General features: G+C 43.3%; 1 protein-coding gene across 6 annotated transcripts in view; it reads left to right on the forward strand.

Annotated features, from left to right (window-relative positions):
- The window catches only part of MIPOL1 (mirror-image polydactyly 1), a 346,213-nt gene that overhangs the window by 121,103 nt on the left and 198,658 nt on the right, over positions 1–26,452 (forward strand). For all 6 annotated transcript variants that reach the window (XM_090033637.1, XM_090033631.1, XM_090033632.1 and 3 more), the window contains 3 exons: positions 13,838–13,967; positions 20,674–20,707; positions 20,967–21,137. In XM_090033637.1, the coding sequence (XP_089889763.1) occupies positions 13,838–13,967; positions 20,674–20,707; positions 20,967–21,137 (335 nt within the window). The remainder of the gene's footprint in view (positions 1–13,837; positions 13,968–20,673; positions 20,708–20,966; positions 21,138–26,452) is intronic.

The following is a 26,452-nucleotide window of genomic DNA, read 5'->3' on the forward strand; positions in this document are numbered from 1 at the left end:
ACAGTAAGGTCGGTTTCTAAATTAAGAGCTAGAGTCATAGTCATTAACCCCAACTTAAAAAAAAAATGTTAATGTATTTGGGTTTCTAAAATAAATGAATAATGAAAATGTTTTTCATAAATGAAAATTTCATTTTGGGAAGTAATTTCAAATAAATATCCATAGTAATGGCCTGGAAATTGTCTACACTTTTGCAACCCAGTGTTGTGGGAGATGATGAAAGAGGGATGGCAAAGCTGAAAAGGAAGATATTCCTTGGTGAACTTCTTCTCTATTTTTATTCTCTTCCTGCAATTGTCTGCCTTCTTCCCCCTCCCATCCCCAAAAGAGAGGGAACAACAGTTACAACCACCACACCAGATAAATGTCAGCTGACCAATCTTTCATGGAAAGTACTGAGCAGAATTAACTCATTACAGGAATCTTAAATTCAAAGTACAGTTCTACCAAGCATATTGTTTCTTGTTGTGACTTTAGAATATATCTTCAAAGTCAGGAGAATAGAAAATATTTTTTTCTGCAAACTAAACCGTAATTCCATACAGGGTTGTATACAGCTTGAAATAGGAGTCAGATTATGGTGCTGGCAAAATGTTATTTTCAGTTAGTTTTGAAATGCTTTAACTTGGGGTACTCCAAGCATTTTATCATAAATATATATCCTGTCATGTACACTGTCTTTTTACTGTTATGGCAATACTGGGGGGTAACTGTTTAAAGTGCTGTGATGATTGCAGAACAAATGCTAAGAAAATCCTAGGTCACACAGAGTTCAACAACCACTAATCTTGAATACTACATCTAAAACTAAAAATACCCTAATGCCTTACAACAGAAAATTATTATTTATAGCATTTTTAACACTCTTGTTCCATGAAAATCTCTCATAAACCATTACAGCTAGAATTAACGAGAGAAAGTTTAAAAAAAAAAAAAAAAAAGGGAAACCCTGCAGTAATTTTTTAAAGCTTTTGTTTCTAATTTTTGGAGCTTTTTTGTTTTCAGTAAAAAATTGAGAAGTCTACTTCTAGTAATGCAAAATACCTTATAGAATCCTAAAATATCACTGTTTTTTTTGTAATAGTGAAATATATAGAAATCCAATCATTAGAATATTGTAATATTTTTTATTACTTCTGAAAGAGCATTGTGAATAATGTTCTCCACTCTATTAATAAGGTCTTATCTTTTTATCTCACTTTTTAATATGAATATTGTTAAGTGATTTTGCTGAGGCAGTTGTTTTAAATCCTAAGAATTTTTTTCTTTCTTGCCTTTCCCATTTAGTTTTCTATTTACACAGATGACCTTTAGGAAATCGGCAAACAGATTCCTTTCTTGGGAAAGTACTCCCTCCCTTCCCCCAAAGTTCTGTTGTTTGGAGAATCATGAACCAGATTTAAACTAGAATGATTTCCAACACTACTGTATTTTTAAAGGTAGTTTAAAAAGTGTGCAATGCAGGTTTGCCAAAAGAATCAGGTTCAACTAAGAAAATATGTACACTGGTTTGACTTGGTAAACTCATACTCAGTGTGGTTCATCTTCTTCATATTTACTTTCTCCCATATTAGAAAACAATTAGCTTACTAAACAAATTTGAGTATTTGGGGGAAAAATCTACTTTGAGTCTCTCTCATTTGACTAAGAATTACAGGATATTTGATAAGCTTGTTTAAAAATGGACATATCCAAATATTATTGTAAACACGCAATGATTTGTTTTACCTGCAATATAAGTATTTTACTTAGTTGGCTTACATAGTAGCTAATAATATTTGTTAATGTAATTTAACTGCTGTGAACCTTTACTGAACAAATATTGAAATTTATACAAGTCAAAGAAAGAGAATCTCTAATGACTTTTGTAAAAGCTCCCATTTAATAGTTAAGGAGAAAAGTTTATATGACATACCAGATGCAATTAACAGTAGATTTTACATTTAATAAAAAGAAAGAAGCATATGTATTTGCTTTATTCATTCCATCATAATTTGCATTAGAGCTGTGGGTGTTTAATGAGCAAATTCCAACTAAAATGCTATATTGATTTTCTAAGTGAACTTTGTAATAGCTCTCTACCTTACAAAAGCTCTCTGTTTACAATTGTTTTCTTTACTAAAAACTAAAAATGTTTTAGAGTTGATGGGTTTAGAATAATGATGGTTTTGAAATAAAGAGCTCTTACAGGATAGCTGGGGGAGGTTATTATAAGAAAGATGTTAAATTATTCCAAAGCAGATAGAATTTATAATGCTATATAGCAGTGTAATATTTATGTATATTACAACCACACATTTAGTAAGCTGTGGAAAATACTCTCTAGTGCTTTTTTATGTTAGGTCAGTTTTATACAGCATTATAAAAATAAACTCTTAGACTGTTACACATCATTAGAAAGCTATAGTTACCTATGTATGTCTATAGATATAGAGATATAATACACATACTTTGTTAAAGTATTCTTTATTTTAAACTAAGACGCCAACTATTCGTATTCTATTATGTCATTTTCTCTCTTGAAATGAGTACAATTTTTTCCCTCATTGGTTAAACCTCAGCACAAACAGGATGGATAGGGTTGGTTGGTACATCTGTGGAAGGTTTCCAAGGAAAACCCAGGTGCCAAAAAAAGTGGAGCTGGTGACTAAGTAGCTGGCACTCTTTTCACTGAGTCAGGCACTGAACACGTGTTGGCTTCAAACTTGGAGGTGCCATCTTTTGAATGGGATTTTAAAATCTACTTCCTTATGATCACTTGCACTTCTCCCATGGCATCCATTCCTCTGGCTTTTTCCAATAAGCAGAACAGCATTGATCCCATTACCTTAATCATGTTCCATCTTGAAGGATTACATTATTCTGATCTGCATATCTCCCATTAAGCTTTACTTGAGCATAATATTTGTCACATCCTTCCCTGAATGTAGTATTGATGTGCTGTTACAACCCAGATTGGGCTGCATTACAGTTAAAAGTTGAATTATTTGCCACTATTTCATTTCTGGATGCTTCTGGTTGATAGTATATATAAAAGTAAATCTGTAGTATTCTTTTATGTGTATGTAATAGAATGATATAATATTATGTATTTCTATATAATATAGAATGTAGTTTTATTTTCCTATATAAGCATACCAAACTACACAGAATATTTTGTTTGCTTTTTTTTGTTGATTTGGTCCTTGTTTTTCAAGAAAGGAAGGTTAAAAAGTATAGGTTATGTGCCTTTTTTGGCAGCACTCTCAAAAGCCTAGATACTTCCTAGATCTCCAAAACCAGGGATGGGCAATTAGTTTGGCTGGAGGCCCCTTAACAAGTTTTGGTGAGCTGTTGAGGGCAGGCAGCCCTGCCTCATGAAAAATACCCTGCCCCCTCGTTGCTATCCTGGGACCAGAAGTCCCATGCCTAACCCTTGACCTTTGCCACCAGAAGTCCCTCCCCTTGCCCCCCGAGGTACTCTTTTTGGGAAGGGGGATTGCCATCTTGAAAGCAGGAGAAAAACCCAACAAATTATATACTAAAAGAATCAAACATCTACTATATTTACTTTAATTTTATTTTTAAAATATTTTGTCCTGATTTATGCATGTTTGCATAATAGCTCAAAATAGTCTTATTCTTGTATATTGTGTGTGGGGGGATGAAGGGGTCTATGTGGGGGTTGTGGTTAGGGATTGGGTATGTGTGGGGGGGGTGGATGTGGAGGGATGTGGAGTATGTGGTTGGGGCAGAGGATGTGGGGGTGGGTCTGGTGGAGGGTAGGAGTGTGTTTGGGGGTGTGTGGGAGGGTGTTGGTGTGTGAGTATGGTGGGGCATGGAGCTATGGGATTGTGGGGGCAGTGGGGCTATGTTGGGGTGGGAGAGTGTGGGTGGGGGGCAATGGTGAGGGGTTGGGAATGCATGGGGTGGCTGTGGGAAGGTTTGGGTGTGCTAGGAAGTATGGTGGTGGGGTGGGAGTTGTATGGGTGTGGGGGTCCTTGGACTTGCACACTCCAGGAACTCCCTGGAGCTGCATGTGGTGCTAGCGAGTGGGGCCAGCCCCATAAAGTGCAGCTTCCCCACACTCCCACCCCAGTTCCCAGCCACAGGTGGTGGCAATGTGTAGGGCCAGACCCACTTGGCCCAGCAGTGCTCCTCTCTGAGTCCCTGGATGCACATGGTGGCAGTGTGCGGTGCCAGTCCCACCCAGTCCCATAGTGTGTAGCTCTTGCACACCCACCACAGTCCCCAGCCGCACATAATGGTCACATGCAGGGCCAGCCCCACCCAGCCTCATAGCATGAAGCTCCTGCATTGTGCAGAGCCAGCCCAGCCAGCTCCATAGTGCATGGCTCCCTATGCTCCTGGCCCACTTTCCCCCAACTGAAATCCTGGCCCTGGCCCTGGCCCTTACCTGAATTCCTACTTGCAAGCAGGGAGGGCTGGGAACAGCCTCAAGGTAGAAAGGCAAAAGCTCTGCCAGGCAGAGGCTTCTTGTCTCTATTGCCCCCTGGCTTGGGTTTGGGGGTGGGTCAGGCCAGGCTGGGGTGGGGGAGGGTGCTTGCTTAGCAACCAGGGCCACGCCTCCTGCATAGTGGTGCTGGCTTAAAGGGGGGGCAGCCCAGAGCCAGGGCTTGTGAGCTGGATGGAATTCCCTGGTGGACCCAATTCAGCCCATGAGCCATATTTTGTCTGCCCCTGTCCTAAATGCACTTATGTTGCGTGGCAACCTGAAACACCCTGTGAGTCTGAGTTCATTGTGCTGTCCTTAAGCTTATGGTATGGGTGTGATCCTGACTGCTCCTTGTGGTCTGTCAAGTAGCTGGTGTTTCATAGCTCTAGTTTCCATAAGATTGCAAGGGCTAAGTTTATGCTCAATTTCTTGCTAGTGAGTGAAAGGAGATGCCCTCTGCAAACTCTTCTGCCACCTCTGTGGCATCTATGTGGGGGTAATGTAGGCAAAATCCATTTTTAATGCATTTCTTTTCAAACCTGTGCTTTACTGCTTTAAGTGAAAGAAATCACTTTTTTGTAAGTAGGATGCATCTCTTCATTATTAGCGTTTGAGGAATAAGTCTGTGATTTGTTTAACTATTGTAGTAATAATATTTTCATGTAATATGAAAAAGGATTTTTAAAGAAATGCTAATTTTATAATAGAATTTTTAAAATGTTATTTTACACGTGCTCACACACACAGAGCTCCTTGTGCATGAAAAATCATATGGAAGTTTTTTCCTGTGGAAGGATCTGGTAGCTAAATCTTCAGTAATCAGTCATGTGGATCCTACAAGGTCTCCACAGATGTTTACAGATTTATTTAGCAGCACGTCTTTTAAAGATTTCTTAGTACACCTACTGTTAGGAATACATTTTTTGGTCACTTGAATAAGTTAGATTCATGCATGATTTTCTTTGGCCTTTCAAATATATATTTTTTCATATGAAAAAATACAGTATCACTGTAAAAACAATTACAGTTGTGATGGATATGAAGCTATAATGGATGTGTAATAATTGTCTTAAAGATATGTTGACCATGTTATTGAATGTTTACTACAGGGGTTTTCAACCAAGGGTACGCGTATCCCTGGGGGTACTTTGGAAGGCCCTGGGGGTATGCAGCAGCACAGCAGCAAAACCAGAAGTGCCCCCCCACCTCCCCTCGATGAAAACCCTCCTTCCACTCATTGACCGTCCACCAGGGGTACCCTGACCAAAAAAGATGAAACCCCACCTGGTTTACTATATAAATATATTGGCTTAGTTTAATAGGGGCTGAGGAAAAACAAACAAAATTGGGGGGAGGGAAGAATAACTCAAGATAAGCCATTTCTTTGCAAATACTTGAGGGTGGGTAAGAAACAGTATCAGAGTCAGAAGTCGGCTCAGGTACATCTGAGATCAAAAGCACTATGGCAGGTTTATGAAGGGTCTCTTAAAAAGGGGAGCATTTGTTCAGAAGAAATAACTGAAAGATAGATACTGCTAGAGTATTGGAAGAAGTCAGGCTTGCCCAGTTTACTTTCAAGAGATGGAAAGATTTGAGGTAAAATAGATATTTGTAGACCACTTCAAGATGCTTTTTCTCTAAGTGCTTTAGTACCTCATTTTTTACGGCTACCAGGTCATTGTATATGTTGGAAGGTTATAGACTCCAGGTGCCAGAACACAGTGTCTAAGTATAGTTAATACTCAGTTAACTATAACTTGGGTTCCAGTCTAAGAATGAGAGAAATGATCCTCTGTGCAGCAGAAAACTCCTCTTGCTCTAAACATTAAAGGATATTCAAAATATTTTAAGATATTTAAATTGGAATTTAGAAGCTCAAAATATATGTGCAGTTGAACAGTTTTGTGAGAGTATTCATGACACTTGTTTCCCTGTCAGTGATACAATTTGATACATCTATCTCTTCCATGACCGTGTTGGCATGGTGGACCTGACTTCCTTTTTAAAGAGAGAGCATACCCCTACAACTAACTTGTGTATCTGTCTCCAGTCCTTCTTCATTCAGACAGTCAGATTATTCTCCTCTTCCACTGTCCCAGAATTGCAAAAGTTATGTCAGTCTCCCCTGCCCCTTTAGTTTGCTTCTTAATAGTTTTGCTTGTTACAGTCTAAAAGCACAGGGAGGATTTCACATCCTGAGTGAAATTCTAGAGATCTGTTAGGATTCATTCCTCTATATTTTCATCTTGTGTTCTATGCCCCTGAGCTACTTTGCTTGGGAAAGGGCTCAGGGAATCTGTAGGCTAAAGAGTATTCATTGCATAGACCACATTATTGCCCAAATATTTGATATTCTTTTTGCTAATCCTTCAAATGACCCCATTCACTGAACTGCTATGTCAAGGGTGGGCAAAATACAGCTCACGGGTAGGATTTGGCCTGCAAGATGATTCGATCTGGCCCACAGGGCCCCTAAAAATTTAGAAAATTAATATTTATTTGCCCTTGATTCCTGTCAAAAAAGACAGGAACTAAGGGCAACAGGACCCAGGGGAAGCCCGGCAGGCTCTCGCAACAGGAGGACCTGCCTAGCTCCACCCCCCCAGCCAGAACCCCAGTGGGGGCTTCTGGCTTGGGACCACATGGCTGCCCTGCACTGGAACCTCAAGTAAGGGGGAAGGCGGGGAACCTGGGCAGGGAAGAAGCCTGGGGAAAAGTGTCCCGAGGAAAAGCTGAGTGATGGGCTGCTTCCCCCCACCCTTGTGTTCCCCCTTGTGCTCAGCTTTTCGCCAGGCTCCTTCCGGCGCAGGGAAAAGAAGCCCCTCCCCCACCCCATGGCTGGTGGCCCATGCTGCAGGCACTCGTAGCCCACATGGGACTGCCTGTTCCTGCTCCAGACAACTGCAGGCAGGCTGCGAGTGGCTGCAGTGTGGGATGCTAGGCACGGGGCAGGCGAGGGGCCACTTTCCCTGCCCTGTGCTCAGCACCACCTTGTAACCTGGTCCCGCTGCCAGCTTGGGCTCCGTGCCAGCTGGGCTCACCCACCGGGGCTGCACATGGCAACAGCAGCTGCGGCCCCCCCACTTGCCGCGCTGGGCAGTGTTTGCCACTGTCGCCTCTGGGCTGCCCAGCACACGAGCTCCAGGTGGCCAGCAGCAGCCAACACTGCCTGGCGCAGAGAGTGGGAGGGCCACAGCTGCTGCAGCCAATGGGTGATCCTGAAGCTGGCATGGAGCCCAGGCTGGCAGCAGGGCCGGGTTACAAGCTGATGCTGAGCACAGGGAAAAGCAGCCCCTCGCTTGCCCTGTGGCTTACACACCGTGCTGTAGCTGCTTGCAGCCCATGTGGGCAGGGGGTCAAGGCTGCACACTGCCCCCCGCCTGTACTGCAGGGCTGGGGGGTACTGGGAGTGAGTGGACAGGGAGCCAGCAGGAGCATGGAGCCCTCACCAGTGTCCTGGGGCCAGCGCCAGCAGGGTCCAGATCAGGGTGGCAGGAGTACAGGGGTCCCAGCCAGCAGGAGCACTGTGGAGCCAGGCCAGCTCCCCCCTCTCCCTGCTGGTGCAGCCCAGCCCTGCTTCACAGACCCCTGCCAGCCTGTGCCCCTCTTTGGGACACACTGGTGCTGGCCCTGACACATTGGTCCCAAGATGGTGACCAGGGGGCGCGGCTACCTATGAGCCGTCGACAGCCTGCCCAAACTAGGCAAGCAGTCCTCTGCCTGAAATAATTGCCCGCCCCATGCTGTGTCATTAAGACTGAACTGTAGGAAGCATGTGATTTCATCACGAGGTATGTCTTTTCTCAGCAGAATTTGGCCCTGGGCAAGTATGTTATGGTAAGTTGGGCTGCTATGACACTTACTTCTATTTGCATATTAAATGTTTTCTGCGAGTATATTTAAAATATGGTTTGCAACAAAGGTAACTTGGCAGCAAAATTTATTACATCGTGTAATTACCATTTTTATTTATTGCCATTACTGTGGTGCTTATATTACATTGCATAGAACCGCTTCAGTAGAGATGAAGCAAGAATGTACAAAGGTGAAATAGGAGAGGAGAAAGCCAAGATGAAAGCAGAAAAACTGTTGAATAGTTAAGCAGAGGTGAGAACAACGTGAATAAGGTTTAGAATTGGCTCTAAGCAAAAGTGAACAGGAAGGATTTAAGATGAAACTTGAAGGAAATAACTCACCAGTGGCTCAGATAGGGAGAGAGTTCAGATAGGCAGGGCCATCCCTAAGAGGGGGCCGAATCAGGGCAACTGCCCTGGGCCCTGTGCTTTGGGAGGCCCTGCAGAGCCAGGCAGAGCAGTGGCAGCATGGAGCTGGGTGGAGCGGTGGCTCCGTGTGCAGCCACTCATTACCCCACTCCCTTCCCTGCCACTTCTTTGGGTCCAGGGCCTGTGGGATCAGAGCAGGGGTGGGGCCCAGCACAGGCTGATTGGCCCCAGGCCCTGCACCCTGCTCGGATCACCTCCACAGATAGGTGTCAAAGTGCAGGTGAAGTAGTCTTAACGAGACTGAAAATAATTCCAGGATTTGGAAGAGTCAAACCTTGGACATTAAGGGACTGCATGATTTATCAGGTTTAAAAGAATCTTTGGAAATTTTGAAACCTTAGGGTGCCTATACACATGCATTGAGGCTGTGTCAATGCACTATAATTATAGTGCATCTAAGTAGACCCAAGTAATTACTGTGCTCTAGCAGACTCCAGCATCACATGTATCAGCATTGCTGTGCTGAAAAATGGTGGCAGGGGCACTTTAACTAAAACTCTTTCAGTGTGCATTACTTAAAGTGCCCCTGCCGCCATTGTTCGGCATGGAGATGATGATACGTGTGGCGACCTGGGCACTTTACTTAGAGCAGCTCTAATTAAAATGCCTTCCTACTGCCACATGTGTATATAGGTGTATAAAGGTTTCTAAAGGTGTTTAAACACCTTTAGAAACCTAATTTTTAAATGAATTTGGAGATGGATGGGAAGGCAGTGACAGTGATAGAGGTCACAGTACTTCTTCTTGCAATGCAGGTAGTTTTGTTGCAATGTCCTGAGTCCCATGAAGTTTAGAGAGCAGAGATTTAAGACTACTGTAAAGACAGATTTGTGATATTAGAAAGGAAAATGATGAAAGTATGAATAAGATTTTTCATGAAAGCAGGGTCACAGTAGGGATCCTGGCAATGTTCCTGAGGTGGTTGAAAACTGAAATGCAAGAAGCAAAAGAAAGCACAGGGTGAAGAATGACTTGAAGGTGTTTAGTTTACTCCCAAGGATAGATAGCAAATCTTAGTTTATTGGCACCTAATGCTTCACAGCCCATGCATGCTCTAACAGATAATATAACAATATATTAAATAATAAAGGGAAGACTTGAAAGAAAGAAAGGGATGCTAACCTTATCATCCTCTGAATACCAAAGAAAGAAGCGCTATGCAAATACCTAAGCAAGTTAGAGTTTGTATCTATCTAAGGGGAAAATGAGGTTACTGGGCTAGATGGTCCTGTGGTCTGACCAACTATTCCCTTTCTAAGTATTTATGTTCACTACTTCAAGCAATTGAGTTTGTATGGTGTTAAAAGCAACTTGAGTGGATAGTTTCTCTTAAATTTGTGTGGTGTGCTGGTATCCAATACGAATGTGAGCTTCAGAACTTTCCCTTCCTTTCTGAGTCACTGCTTTAGAAGTGATCATTTTAATTATCAATTCAGTTATTGAATGATTAGTATGAGGGTGAACCTGCACTCTTTCTGATTCTTCAGATACTCATACTAATTATTAATGCCACTTGGGTAACGTTTTCAGAAGGGTGAAACACAATATTGTGCTGATGGGCTTAGATTAGGAGTATTTTATCTAGAGCAGGGATGCCCATGGGTCCAGAAATTTGGCACAGGAAGCAAATCTACAGACCCATGGGGAGCCCCAGCCCTATGTGCTGGGTCGAGTATCTGATCCCAGTGCAGGATGGCACCTGGTCTCTAGGCCTAATTCCAGGCACACAAGGGCAGCACTGGGCCCTCTGGCTGGGGATACCAGTTATCCCACTGGGGATAACTGAAATGTGGTGGGACTCAACGCATGACTGGATGGTGAATGTCAAGGGCTATAGGCTGTACAGGATAGGAAGGAGAGGTGGGGGCGTGGCACTCTATATTAAGGAGAAATACACATCCTCGTCAATTAGCAAGGAGTCAGAGGAAGGGCACTCTGAAGTGCTTTGGGTTAGAGTACAAGGCAGTCGAGGGGAAAGAGACTTAACGGTGGGGGTCTACTACAGACCTCCCAACCAGGGGGAAGAGCTTGGCCAGGAATTCTTAGGTCAGCTCACAGAGGTAGTGAAGTCTAAGAACGTGGTAGTCATGGAGGACCTGAACTTCCTGGACATCTCCTGGGAAGAGCAGTCAGCCAGGTCTGACCGCTCACGTAGGTTCTTAGACAGAGTGCAGGACCTCCATCTAACCCAGGAGATGCACAGCCCCACTAGGGGAGATGCCTTGTTGGACCTAGTGCTGGCCACGGGTGATGACCTGGTGAGGGGGCTGCGGGTGCTCGACCACCTGGGTGACAGTGACCATCACCTGCTGGAATTCACCATCCAGTGCAAGGTGGCAAAGGCCTACAGTAAGGCAGCAGCCCTAGATTTCAGGAGGGCGGACTTCAACAAGCTAAGGAGGATAGTTGGGGAAGCACTGAGGTCCCAGAGGGGAGGGGAGCCAGGTGTCCAAGGAGAGTGGTTGCTTCTTAAGGAGACGATCCTCCAAGCCCAAAGGAAGGTAATCCCAATGAGGATCAAAGGGAGCAGGAGAGCACACAAGCCTCCATGGCTCACCAAAAGCATCCGGGAGTGTCTCCTAGCTAAAAGGGAGGCGTACACCCAATGGAAAGAAGGGGACATCACCAGGGATGACTATACTGCAGTCGCTCGGGGATGTAGGGGGGCAGTCAGGAAAGCCAAGGCAGAGATGGAATTAGGACTAGCTTCCAAGATTAAGGACAATAAGAAGTCCTTCTTTAAATACATAGGGGGTAAAAAGAAGGTTCTGGGTAATGTGGGGCCCCTGCAGGACATGTTGGGAAATTTGGTCGTCACACCAGATGACAAAGCTAACATGTTTAACAATTTCTTTGCCTCCATCTTCCTAAGTAGGGACCAGAACAGTCGCCTCTCTGCTGGGCCCCCCTCAGGCCCTAGGGGAAGCACACCTGGGCCAAGGGTTAATGAGGAACTAGTTAGGGAACTTCTGGAGGGACTGGACGTATTCAAGTCAGCCAGTCCGGACGATCTCCACCCTAGAGTTCTAAAGGAATTGGCTGAGGTCATTGCAGGACCCCTGGCACGGCTTTACGAGCACTCGTGGTGCTCTGGTGTGGTGCTGGAGGACTGGAAGAGGGCCAACGTGGTTCCTATCTTCAAAAAGGGGAAGGAGGACGACCCAGGAAACTATAGGCCAGTTAGTCTTACCTCCATCCTAGGCAAGCTGTTTGACAAAATTATTCTGGCACACATCCACAAGGGGCCTGCAGGGGACTGCATGCTTAGGGGCAACCAACATGGGTTCATCAGTGGCAGGTCCTGTCAGACCAACCCGGTGGCCTTTTACAATCAGATCACCAAATCACTAGATGCAGGGGTAGCAGTGGACATAGTCTTCCTGGACTTCTGGAAGGCTTTTGACACTGTCTCTCACCCCATTCTCATTAATAAACTGGGGGGCTGTGGTGTCGACACCCACACAGTCAAATGAGTCGCCAACTGGCTGGAGGGCTGCACCCAGAGGGTGGTGGTGGATGGGTCCTTCTCAACCTGGAAGGACGTGGGCAGTGGGGTTCCACAGGGCTCGGTTCTCGGGCCTGCTCTGTTCAACATTTTCATCAGTGACTTGGACAAGGGCGTAAAAAGCCCCCTGTTCAAATTTGACACTAAGATGTGGGGGGATGTGGGTACACTAGAAGGAAGCAACAGGCTACAATCGGACCTAGACGGGTTACAAGGGTGGGCGGATGAGAATAGGATGGGATTCGACACAGACAAGTGCAAAGTGATGCACCTGGGGAGGAACAACCGGCACCATACCTGCAGGTTGGGGAACTCCCCTCTTGTCAGCACAGAGGCAGAAAAGGATCTTAGAGTCATCATTCACTCCAAGATGAACATGGGCCGGCAGTGTGGGGAGGCAGTCAGGAAGGCCAACCGTACATTGTCATGCATCCACAGATCCATCTCGAGCAGGTCCGAAGAGGTGATCCTCCCCCTCTATGCGACACTGGTCAGGCCATAGCTGGAGTACTGCATCCAGTTCTGGGTGCCGCACTTCAAGAGGGAGGTGGACAGCATGGAGAGGGTCCAGAGGAGGGCCACTCGCATGATCAGGGGACAGCAGGGAGGCCCTATGAGGAGAGGCTACGGGACCTGACCTGTTCAAAAGAGAAGGCTGAGGGGGGATCTAATGGCCTGTTATAAACTAGTCAGTGGGGATCAGCAGGCACTGGGGGAGTCCCTGTTCCCCCGAGCACCGCCAGGACTGACCAGGAATAATGGTCACAAGCTGGCAGAGGGTAGGTTTGGTTAGATATCAGGAGGCGCTACTTCACCGTCAGGGCGGCTAGGATCTGGAACCACCTTCCAAGAGAAGTGGTGCAGGATCCTACCCTGGGGGTCTTTAGGAGGAAGTGAACACCTTGCTGGGGTCATTTGACCCCTGTACTCTTTCCTGCCATGGCAGGGGGTCGGACTAGATGATCTACTCAGGTCCCTTCCAACCCTAGAATCTATGAAACTATGAAACCTAGTATAGGGGCCTGGGAGGGGTTGTGCCAGGCCCCTAGGACCTGTTCTTGGGGCTCAGGGCTTGATCTGGCCTGTGGACTGGCCCAACACAACTCATTTGGCCTGTAGGGACAGAAGATAGAGGACCACTGATCTAGAGCAGTAGTTTTTAATGTTTTTTTTTATCTCAAGGCACCTCTCATTAAAATCAAGTCACCCCTCAGAAAATGCCAGCTCTTAGCTTTCACTTGTTTTTTTTCACTATGGAAAAATAAGAGTGCAATGCTTCTGTTGCAAAGAACTGTAATGGTTCAGAATGTTTTATACAGTATGGAAATCTCTGGATTTATCTTGTGAATTACATGTAGGTGTTTGCATACCTATCGGTGCTGATATTGCACGCACCTTTAAAAGGATCTTGTGGCAAGCCAGGGTGCCACAAAACCCTGGTTAGGAATGACTGACATAGAGCATAAAGGAACTTGCAAGCACACTGAGGCTAGTGGGAAAACTGCTGACTTCAGTAGATGTTAGATAAGGCCCCATGTGCGGATACTTCAAAAGCTGTGGATCTGCATTTCTCCATCAAACTTGTTTGTTAAACATACTGGTTATTTTTTGCAGCTTTGGTAGAAGAAGTTTATTCTGCTCAACGGGAACGGGATGAGGCTGTCATGGCAAGGCTTAGGTTAGCCAATGAAGAGAGAGATGAAGCACTTCTCCGAGCACAACATTTGGAACAGTATCTCAAAGAGTATGTACACATTTTCTTTTATATGCTAAAACATAGCTGTTTATAGAAGCCAGGGCAATCCAATGCTGCTGAAAAGTGATTACATGGTAAATTTTAATGTAAATTTCACTATGAAGGAACATAAGAGGATTGCAGAAGTCTCTATGCAATTGGTTAATTTGTTAAAAAAAGTATCAAATGAAGTCACATATTCCTCCACAGATAGAACAAGGTGAATGGCTCTGACTGCAAAAAAAACCACTATTGATTTATTCAGGGATAAATGAGGGAAGTGTGACATTTTATACAGGAGTTTCTTCACTTGGAGTACAAGGTTGTCTGTCAGATTGCTCTGTAAAGGAAATCAATCAAGGCTTTGAGCTCACTAGACATTGCCTTCAGCAAAATTTTTACTTATTACTGTGTAGATGGTAATATTATGCGTATTTTCATTTTCCTCCTGTTTAAAGCAAAGGCAAGTCTTAATATAAGATTAATTAACTATTTTGTTAAACATTGTATATATTTTCATATTAACAAAATGAGCCCACATTTTACAAATGCTATACAGGATTGGTCAGTAATAAAATAGGTTGGGGCCAGAGAATAGAAAAAAAATAACTCTTCCTTTTATTTTTGGGCTACAGTCACTCAAAATACAACTTTCTTCACCTAGCCAGTCCCTCCTTTTACCTTCTCCTCCCCCCACCCCAAACTATCCTAAAAAGATGGTCACCTGGAAAATAATCCCATACTTAACATCCTGGACTCAATGATGGTCAAGGAATTCAACCTATCTTCCTGCCAGACAAATACAAGGCAGGTAAGAACATGAATAGGCAAAACATGTTTTCAATTTATATATAATTTCCTACTTTTTCCCTCCTATTTGGAGTCCTTTCCACTTGCTCTCTCTTTGAATTTACCATCATGTTCTTTCCATTATATTTTACCCCTCTTTTTTTCTCTTTTGTTCTCCTGCTTTCTCTGCCTGCTTCCTTGTCTTTCCTTAGTTTTCTTCCCTCTGTTTTTTCCTTCTGTCCTGCCTAATGCCCACTTCACAGTAGGTCACCAGCCTATTACTTACATTACTTATGGACGGTCATTCCAGATGTCCTGTAACCATTCCCATCCCACCATAACCAGAAAAATTGTGATGAGGAATTTTTTAGATCTTTTTTTTTTTTTACACAGAACCTTAAGTGCTTGTTACAAATCAGCATCTCTAAAATAATCTTACTTCCTAGTGGATGTGGCTATCCAGCCATCCTGTGTTTTAACCATCAACTATTTCAGGACTTTCTAGAATCTCTTCCATGTATTGTGCAGATCCTGGAGATAAGACTAGTCAGGAAAACTCAAACTCTTAATATGCTTCCATTACCAGGATCCTCCCTCCCTTTGCCCAGTATATGAAGTCATCCTGGAACCAACCAAAACCCTTGGGGCAAAGCCTACCCATTGTTCAGCTAACTTTCAAAAAAGGTGCAGAAACAATACCAAGTATCTTTCTGAAAAGCTTTAGGCACTTTTATTTCCAGCCAAACCATAGGTAATGACCCTTAGTAGTACAAAAAACATCTAAGTCAAGGGAATATAAAATTAACCAAAGGACAAAAGGAGCTCAGAAAGCTGGATATCTGTTGGATATTTGTTGCAAATTATCAGACAGTATTTGCCAAATATAATTTTCTTACAAAGCAGACCCAGCCTCCCCTTTTTCCAAGCTGCCTCTAGATGCTAAGGCATAGCTGAAGGAAATTACACAGGAGGTCCAGATGTTTGCCAGGACAGCTCTGGAGGCTGTGGATATATGGCTGTAGCTCTAAATTGAGATGAGCCTCTTGGAAATCAGCTTTGGGATGCTAAGGGAGATGCAAGAAAACTTCCAAGATATCCTTTCAAAGACTGAGGAGGTAAGTTTTTGTTCAACTCCCTAAAAGACTCGGGTTACCCTATGGTGCCAAGGAATTTATACACAATTCCTCTATAGAATTCTTATAAGTATAACACCTCAACAGAAGCAGATGGTTGCATCCTGATTTCCAGAGCTGATAATCAGACTACAGACAATGAAAATTACGGAGTCTTTCCATGATGCATCACCCCATCAGCAAGACAGTAAATGTCATGGTCATGTTGGGACTTATACTAAAGCCTAATAGAGAACCAGCCAATGCCTTTGGCAGATGCCTTGTTTCATTCTGTCAGGTTTGGTTTGGTTTGGTTATTACCTCAGAACAGTTGAAGCTGGATATAGTCATCTGAGGTTCTCTTCTACTTTTTTTGACCTGTCACACGTCCTTTCCTATTCCAATTCGGAGGCCCTTCTCATAACTGTCTGTTATTCATATAAACTTGAAGGGGAAACAGGGTCACCCATTTTTTGTGTAAAGCACCTGTGAGCTTATGGCTGCACTTCAGGAACAATGTAATGGTAGAGGTGGATTCATGGATTGTAAGGCCAGAATAAACCTCAGAAGATCATTGGGTCCAGCCCCCTGCACCAAGCAGGAAAGACAGCTGGGGTTCAGGTGACCCAGTAAGGTGACTGTCTAGTCTCCTCTTGAAGATTTCCAGGGTAGGTGATTGCACCACCTCTGGAGGGAGCTTATTCCACAGTCTGGACACCCTGACTGTGAAGAAGGTATGAAAAGAAGTTGTCTCTTTTCTTTGTCTACGATCTGTAGAAGAATTTCTGCAGCAATACACAGAAAGAGGGTTCTATTCACAGTATTTCCTTATCCTGAAGAAGAAAAAAATCTCTATCCTAAGACCCAAAAAAACTAAATATATACTCCTTCAAAATTCAGGATAGTGAATGACTTGCTTCTCTCATTTCATCACTTTCGGCTCAAGACCACTTTCACTGCCAAACTGCCTGGGGTTGATGTGGCATTCTCACGGCTAGGGATTCCATCCAGAACCAAAATCACTATACTTGGCAGTGTGGCTGTTTGTTGTCTGAGCACCATGGACAGAGACTCTTCACTGAAAGTCCAGAACTCCTGTAATGGAGTAAGTGGGGATGTATTCTTGCAACTGGAAGAGAATACTTATTTATATTACCAGTCCATGATGGCATAGACACAACACGAGCCTTATAATAGACTAGAGGTTGCATTTCAGGCAAGGGTGGAGATATAGCAACGCTCTCTGTTGTATCCAAGTCCTTTGATCTCTTTGACATCCTTTCAGCTTTGGCAGATGGCTATGATGTAGATGGTTTGCAATGTCCCATGTGACTGAATAGTCCAGTCCAAGATTTGCTTGATCTGTGGCAGTGGTTACAAATGTATGTGTCATGGTTGGGTGGCTTGGGAGCTGATTGCTTCCTACGGGCTCTTTTTCTTTTCAAGTTGTTGGAACCAATTTCTGATGTGGAATTGATGCCCTGATGGAGATGATAATGCCACTTGTTATGATCAGTTGCCAAGGTTTGCCATTGGTCAGGATCAATTCCAAATGCCTTCATATCTCACTTGCATGCGTCATTGTAGTGAAGCTTGGGACATCCTGTTGTTCTTGTTCCCCCAGTAGTTCCCCATTTAGCGTGTCCTGGGGTATGGATCCACCTTCCAATCTGCTGAGATGACTTTGCCAGCGCAGTCATCTTGTGTTTGAGTATGGCTGTCACGCTTGGTAAATTTGCCCGTTGAAGAACCTCTGCGTTGGTAACTTTGTCTTGCCATTTGATGTTGAGCATGAGGCATAAACAATGCAGGTGGAAGCTATTTAACCTTTTCTCTTGATGTGCATAAGCTGTCCATGTTTCCCTACCATACGTGAAAGTGCTGAGTACACAAGCCTTTTACAGTAGCATTTTGGTTTTGATGGTAAGCTTTGAGCTGTTTCATACTCTTTTAGTTAGTCTGCTGAAGATGGTGGTAACCTTTCCAGTGTGAACATAAGTTCTTCATTCAGTGAGAGGTTGGTAGTCACTGTAGAACCTAGGTAGCTGAACTTCTGGACTGCTGCTAGCTGATTCTCATTAAGGATGATTAATGGATCTTGTGGAACTCCCTGTCCTAGTACAAGTGTTTTCTTTATGCTGATGGTGACAGCAAATGCCTGGCAAGCTCTTGAGAGGCGATCCATAAGTTCTTGTAGGAGGTCTTTGTTGTGGGCAATAAGGGCAGCAACTTCACTGAAGTCCACTTCATAACAATTTCAGAATTTCCATCATACCACAACACTGAACTTTCTTGAAAGGTGACCATCACCAATCAAAAAACACAATGTTGCCTTGAGTTAAAAACAGTTCTTTAAGGCTCCTAGACTTTTCTCTTTCCAGTGGAGAATGCTCCTTCCACCATCTTACTCTGAAAATAATCTTTCTAGTCTCTCAGTTTAACTAGAAAATGACTTTCAGGTGCTCATAGTTTGAACCTTTCTATGCAACGTTCCATTGGGATAAAAAAAATGGTGAGACTTCGTCCCAAATTTACCCTACTGTTTTTATCTGGATTAAACGATCAGTTTACCTGCTGTATTCACAAACCAATCCTCAGCCCTGAGAGAAAAGATACAGAGAGTACTAAACTATTATATTGGCACTCCTATTTCTATTGAAAACCAAATGTACAAAAGATCAGTGTCACATCTCAAAGAACATCAGAAGATATTGCAAAATGCATCTCCTTGAAATAGCAGTTATCTAGTATCATGGGGGGAATCGGTCGGGGGTGGTTCAGTTCTTTCTCCAGTCGTATTGTCCAGGGAAACTGAAGGACCAGTCGTACAGAGCTGAGCTGTCACCTCCCTCGCCGCTTCTCCCCCCCGCCCACTTCCCAAGCCAGGTGGAGAGTCAGCAGCACTTGCCACATCTTGCCATCCCTGGAGGCCAAGGGCCCAATGCTGGCTGCACCCCACCCCTTTTCAGTATCCTAGAAGTGTTGTAGATGAGATGAATCTCAACCTCTTCCCCCCCATCTCTGCTCTCAGAGTTCTCAAATATCACAGTCTTCAAATGGTGAGAAAACTGAGGATCCTTCTGCCTTTCATGCCTTCTCAGAGGATCCAAAGGACATGTGCACAGACCTGGTGGCACTGCTGTGACCAAACAATCTGGTCTAGCATGCATGACATACTTACATTGTGAGCCATAGCAATATCTTGAAGAACTACAGCAGGAAAAGTAATGTTTTTTTTTTCCTTTTTGTAACATGTTGACTGGGATCTTCAGTTGACATGCCTTTTAGCAGGTGCTGTAAACCTTCAGAGAGAAGTGAGCATCTACAGCTCAAGTGCCCATCACTTCGGGAATAAACTAGTGAGACAGGCCCATTTATGCAGACGAATCTAAGATCTGGAACTGATTTTTTTTCCTCTAAAGGAGGAACTCTAGGAATAATCAAGTCAAGAGTAAGGGTTTGATCAGGAGTTTATATTGTTTGGTTTGTATTAACTTGTTAATAAAAGTCAAAACCCAGCAAAAGTGTAAGTTTTTGAATCCATGTTGCCTGTTTGGGACATGCTGGGAATGCCACCTGCTTACAAAATACATCAGCAATACTTTCCTTTGATGACAGGAATTCATTTTGATGATAAGAATTCATCACTGGCTAACTGTATCTATTGCCTTGACAACTAGTATATCTATGGACAAATATCTAGCGCATTGTTAAATGTTTTGTGGTTGAAGAATGTCTGAAGGGAGAACCCTTGATTTTAAAGGAACAACTTGAGCAGTTATGCTGTTCATGTTATGTGTCGTTGTCTTCTGGCATAACGTTAATGGTTGCTGTATCTGTTTTTATGAAATGCTGTATGCTTGCCTGTGCCAAACTGATATTTTAGCTTGGCCTCTCGTAGGCTCAGATGAAGTGTTGTGCTTGATCTACTGTTTGATTCAATATCCTCATTAAACAGCTTGGAAAAAGAGTGGGAAGGTGCTTTTTCAGTTTTTAACTTTTTGAAAATGTTAAATTTTTCTTCATTTTTAAACCAGTAAAGTTCTGTAGTTTTAATATTATTATTACAAGTTGCTTTTTCTGTCATAGAAATGTACAACTTACCCCTTAATCATATCTATGTGCATAAGTTTGTGGTACTCTTCATTGCACTGGCAAACCACATTAGCAATTGTTATGCCGTTTGACAAAACTATATACAGTTTCTTTCCATCTGGCAAAGCAGTCAATGTACTTATAAAGTAACAAAGAAAAAGTATGGTATTTTTACTCTTGAATTATGGAAGCCTCACCTCTTGTATTTTATACATGGTGTAAAACAAAAAAGGAACCGAAAAAGAAAAATTCAAGTAGAGTTGTTAACTAAGTTTTGGTGCTTGTCAGGGGTGAAGGTGGGGAGGGGAAGATTTATCTCCCCAACCTACCATCCCATTTCATTTTGGGGTGCAATAAAACAAAGAAAAATACATTTTCAGGTAAAAGTTGTAAGTCCAGAAATAAATAAAATAAGAGCACCAATGCTTTCTATCACTGGGGAACTTTCTTCATCTAAGCACATATGAACAATTGATCCTTGTAGTCATATATAGCAGTAAACATTAATAACTTAACAGTCTGAAGTCAGTGCTGAAGATATGGAGCATTATTGAAAGATGGAGTCGAGCAGGTGGCACTTTAATATGTTCAGTGTCATGGTTGACTCTAAAGACTAGTAGAATGAAATTACTTGAGGTTCTAAAGATTTAAAAAGCGAACTCATTTTGCTGCACTAAGGAAATGCTACTGATCAGGCTTTCTGTGTCCCTTTTTTCTAGGCTAGAAAATATTAACCCTGAAGAAAATGACATGGTAAGCCATTCTCTGAGGAGATTTCTTGATGTCAGTCTTATATCTTAGAGGCTTAAGTTCAATTGAGTGGGTTTCAAGAACTAAGATGTGGGAAAAAGAAGAATTGACACACTAATAATGTACATCTTTGCTGCAATATGAAAATTCAATAACTTCACTCAGTCAATTTACAATTCACATGTGCCTATTAATTAAAACCCTATATTAAATAAAATATATTAAAACTTCATGTCTGACTAACATATAATGCTGTTGGTAGACATTACAGGAATTACTGAACAGAATAAACAATGCAGACACAGGGCTAGCTATACAGAAGAATGGAGCTATAATTGTGGATCGAATACACAGGACCAAGGAACGTAAAAAGAAAATAACAGCTGAAGAAATGAATGCACTGATAGAAGAAAGGGATGCTGCTTTGTCTGAAGTAAGTCTCCACAAGTCTATAAAAATATTTAGTGCCCAAATTCCCCTCTTTTTATCTTTGGGGAAGCACATGCTTCAATGTATTTTGCAGCATTCCCTCTAAGCTGTGTGGTGAGAAAGACAGTGCAGGCGTGCTCATGCCACACTGCCAGGCACGCCTGCGTGCCCGCACACATTGCGTTCCTTAGAGGGAACGCTGGTATTTTGCCTTTTGAAAGTTCACTTTTTCTTACAGAATGCCAGAAGAGTAAACAATGATTACATATTGCAGGAATGCTATTAAAAATGTCCCTGCATTTTGCAAACAACTTTGAAAGATATTGATGTATATAAAAAACTACCAAAGGTTCAACTATGCACCTCACTGTGATACAGGGTCCAACAGATCTGTAAAGTATTAGAAAAGTGGAAAACTACAGAAATAGGTGATAACTCTGTCCCATAAAAATCATCAAAGATGAACAGATATTTTCCTCCCCTCGAGGGCTCCACATTTAGGAACAGACATGTGTGTTCTCCTTGGTAGTCTCTCACTTTTCAGTGTCTTAATCTCTTCCCCCTGCTCAACAGAATCTTATGGTACTTCACAGTGCTTGATTCCTTCTGTCTCCCAACCTCCACATAAAAGTTATCCCCCTTCCCTGAAGAAAGAAGAGAGCTTCAGCTCTTCACTTTCTTCAGAGTTCTGACTGTCTGTGGCAGAGCACCTCCGGTGCCTGCCATTTTAAGGGCTGGAGTAGGCAGTAGGCAGGTGCTTCATAAGCATGGCCATTTTAGAGCTCTGCTTTCAGAGCTGGAGGCAGCAGTCTGCTCCTAGCAGCTCAGGAGGCAACATCTAGCTGAGCTGCTTGGAACATCCTTGGAGGTAAGGGCAGGAGCTGTGGGGATGGTAAGGAGGCCCCTCGTCCTGGGCATGACCTGAAACTGCACCCTGCTGGGGAAGGGTGGCCTGGTGGGGCTGTTTGTGGCAGAGCAGCCCCCAAGAAACCTCCCCAGTGAAAGGTGAGTAGAGGCACCTTAACCCCAGTTCTCACCATTCAGTGGGTAGAGTAGCAAGGGCCAGGCGTGGCTGTGGCCACCTGAGCCCCACAGGGATGTAAGACCCTGGAGGCCCCAGTGTGAAGGATCTGTAGTGTGGCCTCAGTGTGAGGGGGCAGGAGAGTGGCCCGCACAGAGTAGGGGGTGCCTTTGCAACTTGAAGGACTGTGCACAATGGGGTGTAGAGTAGGGCCTGCCAAGGGACCAGACCTGAAGGGCTGCACCGAGGGGTGCATAGAGTAAGGCTGCCTGGGGGGGCAAAGCGAAGGACTGCACAAGGGCCAGCCCCACAAGATCAGTGAAACGTCAAGAGTGAGCCCTAGTGAGAGGGCATGAGTGTGAGCCCTTGTGAGGGGACAACTATAGGGGTCACAGTAAGTCTATGGATGCCTGAGGCCAAATTTGGGCTGGAGGCCAAGTGGTGTGGCTCAGTAAGGGAGCAGGGGGAAGTTTGATGATTTTGGATGCCATCTGCAAGCTATGGGCTATATTGTAGAGGTGGTATGGAGCATGGATAATGCCCCTTGGCATTAGGGCATTATAACAGGCAGCCTCCCATTTAGAACACCAGTTTATTTAACCAGCAAGCTGTGGCAGGCAAGAATGGGCATGTTAAGGTTGAAACCCAGCCCTGAGCTTGCCCCCCTGTCACACTGTCACTTATGCCTTACCAAGAGTCATGCTGGGTTTTATGGCAGTTTTCTCTGCTCCAGGTCTCAACTCCTGACTAGACTTCCATGGCAGCCTTAGTCCTAAATAATGCTGATATGCCTCCTCCTCCATTAGATTTCAGGGCGAAAAATCTTTTGCAGTTTATTCTCTTCTGTGGCAACTTTTATTTCCTCTCATAAAGCCAGAGCAAGCTTTCATAAGCACTGCAGTCAGTCATGGGAATTAACTAGTTAAAAAATTAAAGAAATGGCTAGCTTTTAACTTTAACTAGTTAAATGTTTCAGCTGTCAACTTTTAACTTTAACTAGTTAAAAAAAAGGTTAACTTTTTTTAAGTATAAGTTAAAAGTAAAAAAAAAATTGAAATCCAGCTTTCCCAGAGTTTTTCCTGACAGCCACTCTCTAGGACTTGCATGGACCAATATTTCTTTATTGAAATTCTAGGACTTCTTGCTTGAGAGACAGAGAGTAGTGTGCCTTCCTATGAGATATGGTCTCTTAAAAAATACAAGTCCCAGAGTTCCTTAGTTCATGCTAGAATTTTCTGTGCATTTGCAGAAGTCAACAGGGCAGCCAGTTGGCTGCAGGAGAGGGAACAAGCAGAAGCAAGCAGACACATTGGTCCTAGTAAGAGAGGGAGCAAGTAGTGAGCAGATGATAACTTTTAAATTTTAATGAAGATCCGAACCAGGGCCCAAGAAGTTGAGCTATGAATGGCACATGTCCCCAGCAGCTGGGGGGGCATGGCTGCGCCAGCAGGAGCGCAGTGGCGGCAGCCTAGCAGCGGTGAGCAGGGAGCTTCTGCAGATGCCACTGGCACTGTCGATAGTGTGGGAGCGGGAGGGGGAGGGGGAAAGGGGTGGTGAGCTCTGACCAGGGGTCGGCAACCACCCATAGGCACTGCCAGCAGTGTTGGCAGTGGCTGGGTTCATTGTGGACTGCCTACAAACAGCCACTGCCCGCAGGCATCACCAACGGTATTGGCAATGCCTTTTTGCAGGGGATGCACCGCCACACGTAGGGGGTGCATGTGCAGCAGGGGATGCACCGCCACACGTAGGGGGTGCATGTGCAGCCATGTGCACCCCCAACACATCACCCCTGTGTTGAGCACTACTTCTCATCTGTGAGAAACTTATATGAGATGTCACCTACTATGAAAAAACTGTTCATCTGTTAAAACACAAGCATTCCCTCATCTGCTCATGTAGAGCGATTGTTCAGTAGTGGGGACTTAGTTTTGTAAGATGGAATAGGAAAATTGTCAGATGTAGATTTTGAAATACAGCTTTTGCTGAAGTTCAATAAGCATGTTTAAGCCATTTATGCTATGCAACTGAACATTCTTTTTCTCATTTAAACTGATTTTCTCATTTCAGTCTAATTTTGATCTTCAGACACTTTCATTATTTCTAATTCAGACGTATTTCATACCTTTTTGTTACCTTTTGAGCAATAAAAATTGTAACAACAGAGGTTTTCTTTGGAAACAACTTTCATTTGTTACCTGGCTCTGAATATCTCCTTTCTATTATTCTGGTATACCTATATGATGCACTGACTTTTACAAAGTACTTCACATGGAGAGGGTGAGAAGGATCTAATATTACATAGGTATTGGTAAATTGTTATTCTGAAAAACTGTATTACAAGTATAACATTGTTTTTAGGTAAAGCAGGGTGAGTTCCAAGTAAGTTACAGTGAAAGCCACATTATCTGGCACATTACAAACCGGCATGCTGGCTTGTAAGGTAAAAGTGAAACCAGAAGTGCCCACCACGGCACTTCCAGTTTCTCAGAGCCCCCATGGCGTGGGGCCCCCCCCTCCCTGTCCCTCAGCACACTGACGCAGTGGAAGGGGTGGCAACGTGGCGGACCGAACAGGCAAAGACACCTGTTTGGGCCTCCGAGGCAACTAGCATATTTGGTTATCCGGCACCCCACATTCCCCATGGGTGCCGGATAACAAATCTTTTGTTGTAACATGCTTCTGTGGGCTTCTGGAAAAGAAACCCACTCATTGCATTTGAAAATGTAAAATGATGCTAAGAGGCAATTCACCATGTTTCATGCATTTCTCATGAATCAACTTCAAAAGAAAGTTACTGGTTAAAAGTTAACTTACCTTTTAACTAGCTGAAAGTGGAAATAAGTTAAAAGTTAAATAACTCAAGTTAATTTTAAAGACTGCTAACTTTTAACTTTAACTAGTTACATTTTTTATAAACTTTTCCCATGGCTGACTGCAGTACTAGGGGTGCTGAGCACAGCTGTAATTTGAGTCCAGATAGGAATGCAGTCTTTTAGTGTCTACTGCTAGGTGTCTGGGTCTGCAATAGAAACCACAACTTATCAGTGCTCTTTCCATGGGTAGTTTGCACCACTTAATCTAGGTACACGTGAATTTGATTCACATTATTCTCATCCTGTCCCATGGCTTGATCCCATGTATCCATGGCATACAGGCCACTGTTGTTATCTGAGCTACTGGAAGGGGCTTCCTCCATAGCAAACAGGGTAAGTGTAGGCATGTTATGGCTGCTCCAGTATTAACTCCAAGTACAATCCCAGCTGTCTGTTTAAAGTATCGTGGCAATATTGCCAGAGTAAGTAGATTAAATTAAATGCCAGCTGTCGTCTTCATCCAAAACTAGGATCAAATTTCAATTTGGTCCTCCCTCAGATACTATCTGTTTTAATGATAAGGGTGCATGGTGGTACAAGAGACATTTTTGAGGACTGATAAAGTTATAGTGTTATTCTGACGTTGTAGCTGGGATGGACCTGGAATTATGTCAGCGGCAAGGATTTCTTTGAGTGATATCTTTTACTGGACCAACTATATAGTTGACATAGGGAAGTTTTCAGGTCATCCTTTGGTCCAGAGAATTTGGGAATGAATACAATAGATATTAAAATTGGGGTCTCTTTAATTTTTGGTTTTGTTTTTCTTCTTCAACTCCACCCCATTTCAAATGAGGAATAGTAAATATATTGCAGAACAGACCACCTTTACTTGATTCAGAAGACCTACTGCTGATTTCTGTTTGTGGGGCATATTTAGGTCCACACTTCAACCAATCTTATTTTCCCCCTTGGTGATGCTCAAGGTCATTGAAGTCCTGCATGGGACTTTTTGTTAGTCTCTATATGGATGTGAATATCATCCTGGGGATCTGGGGGTGAGGTAGAGTTTTACACCGCAAATGGACATTATTTATAAAATAGTAGAGCACAGTTTACAGATGAACAAAACTGTAACTAAGTGAAAAGGATTCCAGTTAGCATTGTAAAAACAAAGCATAAACATTTGTAAAGGCAACCTCAGGGCATGGTGATACCTTCTAATCACTGCTTGACCATTTTATTTAAATTAGATTAACTTTGCTTGAATATGTTGATATATTTTTCTCCTGCTCTCGTCTTTGCCTGGCTCCTGTTTCCTCCAACCCTTTGCCATGCCAGAATGTATGTGGTTAGGTGATTACATGTTTAAAAAAAAGTAGTAAACAACATAGGTACCAGTGAAAAAACCCAACTGTCCTGCCAAAAGTTTATGGCCTTTAATATATTTTTTTTAAATTATGGCTGGCTTTTTATCTTTAT

Source organism: Crocodylus siamensis, chromosome 2, assembly GCF_052110815.1.
Source record: "Crocodylus siamensis isolate JL-2025a chromosome 2, ASM5211081v1, whole genome shotgun sequence".
Lineage (NCBI taxonomy): Eukaryota > Metazoa > Chordata > Crocodylia > Crocodylidae > Crocodylus > Crocodylus siamensis.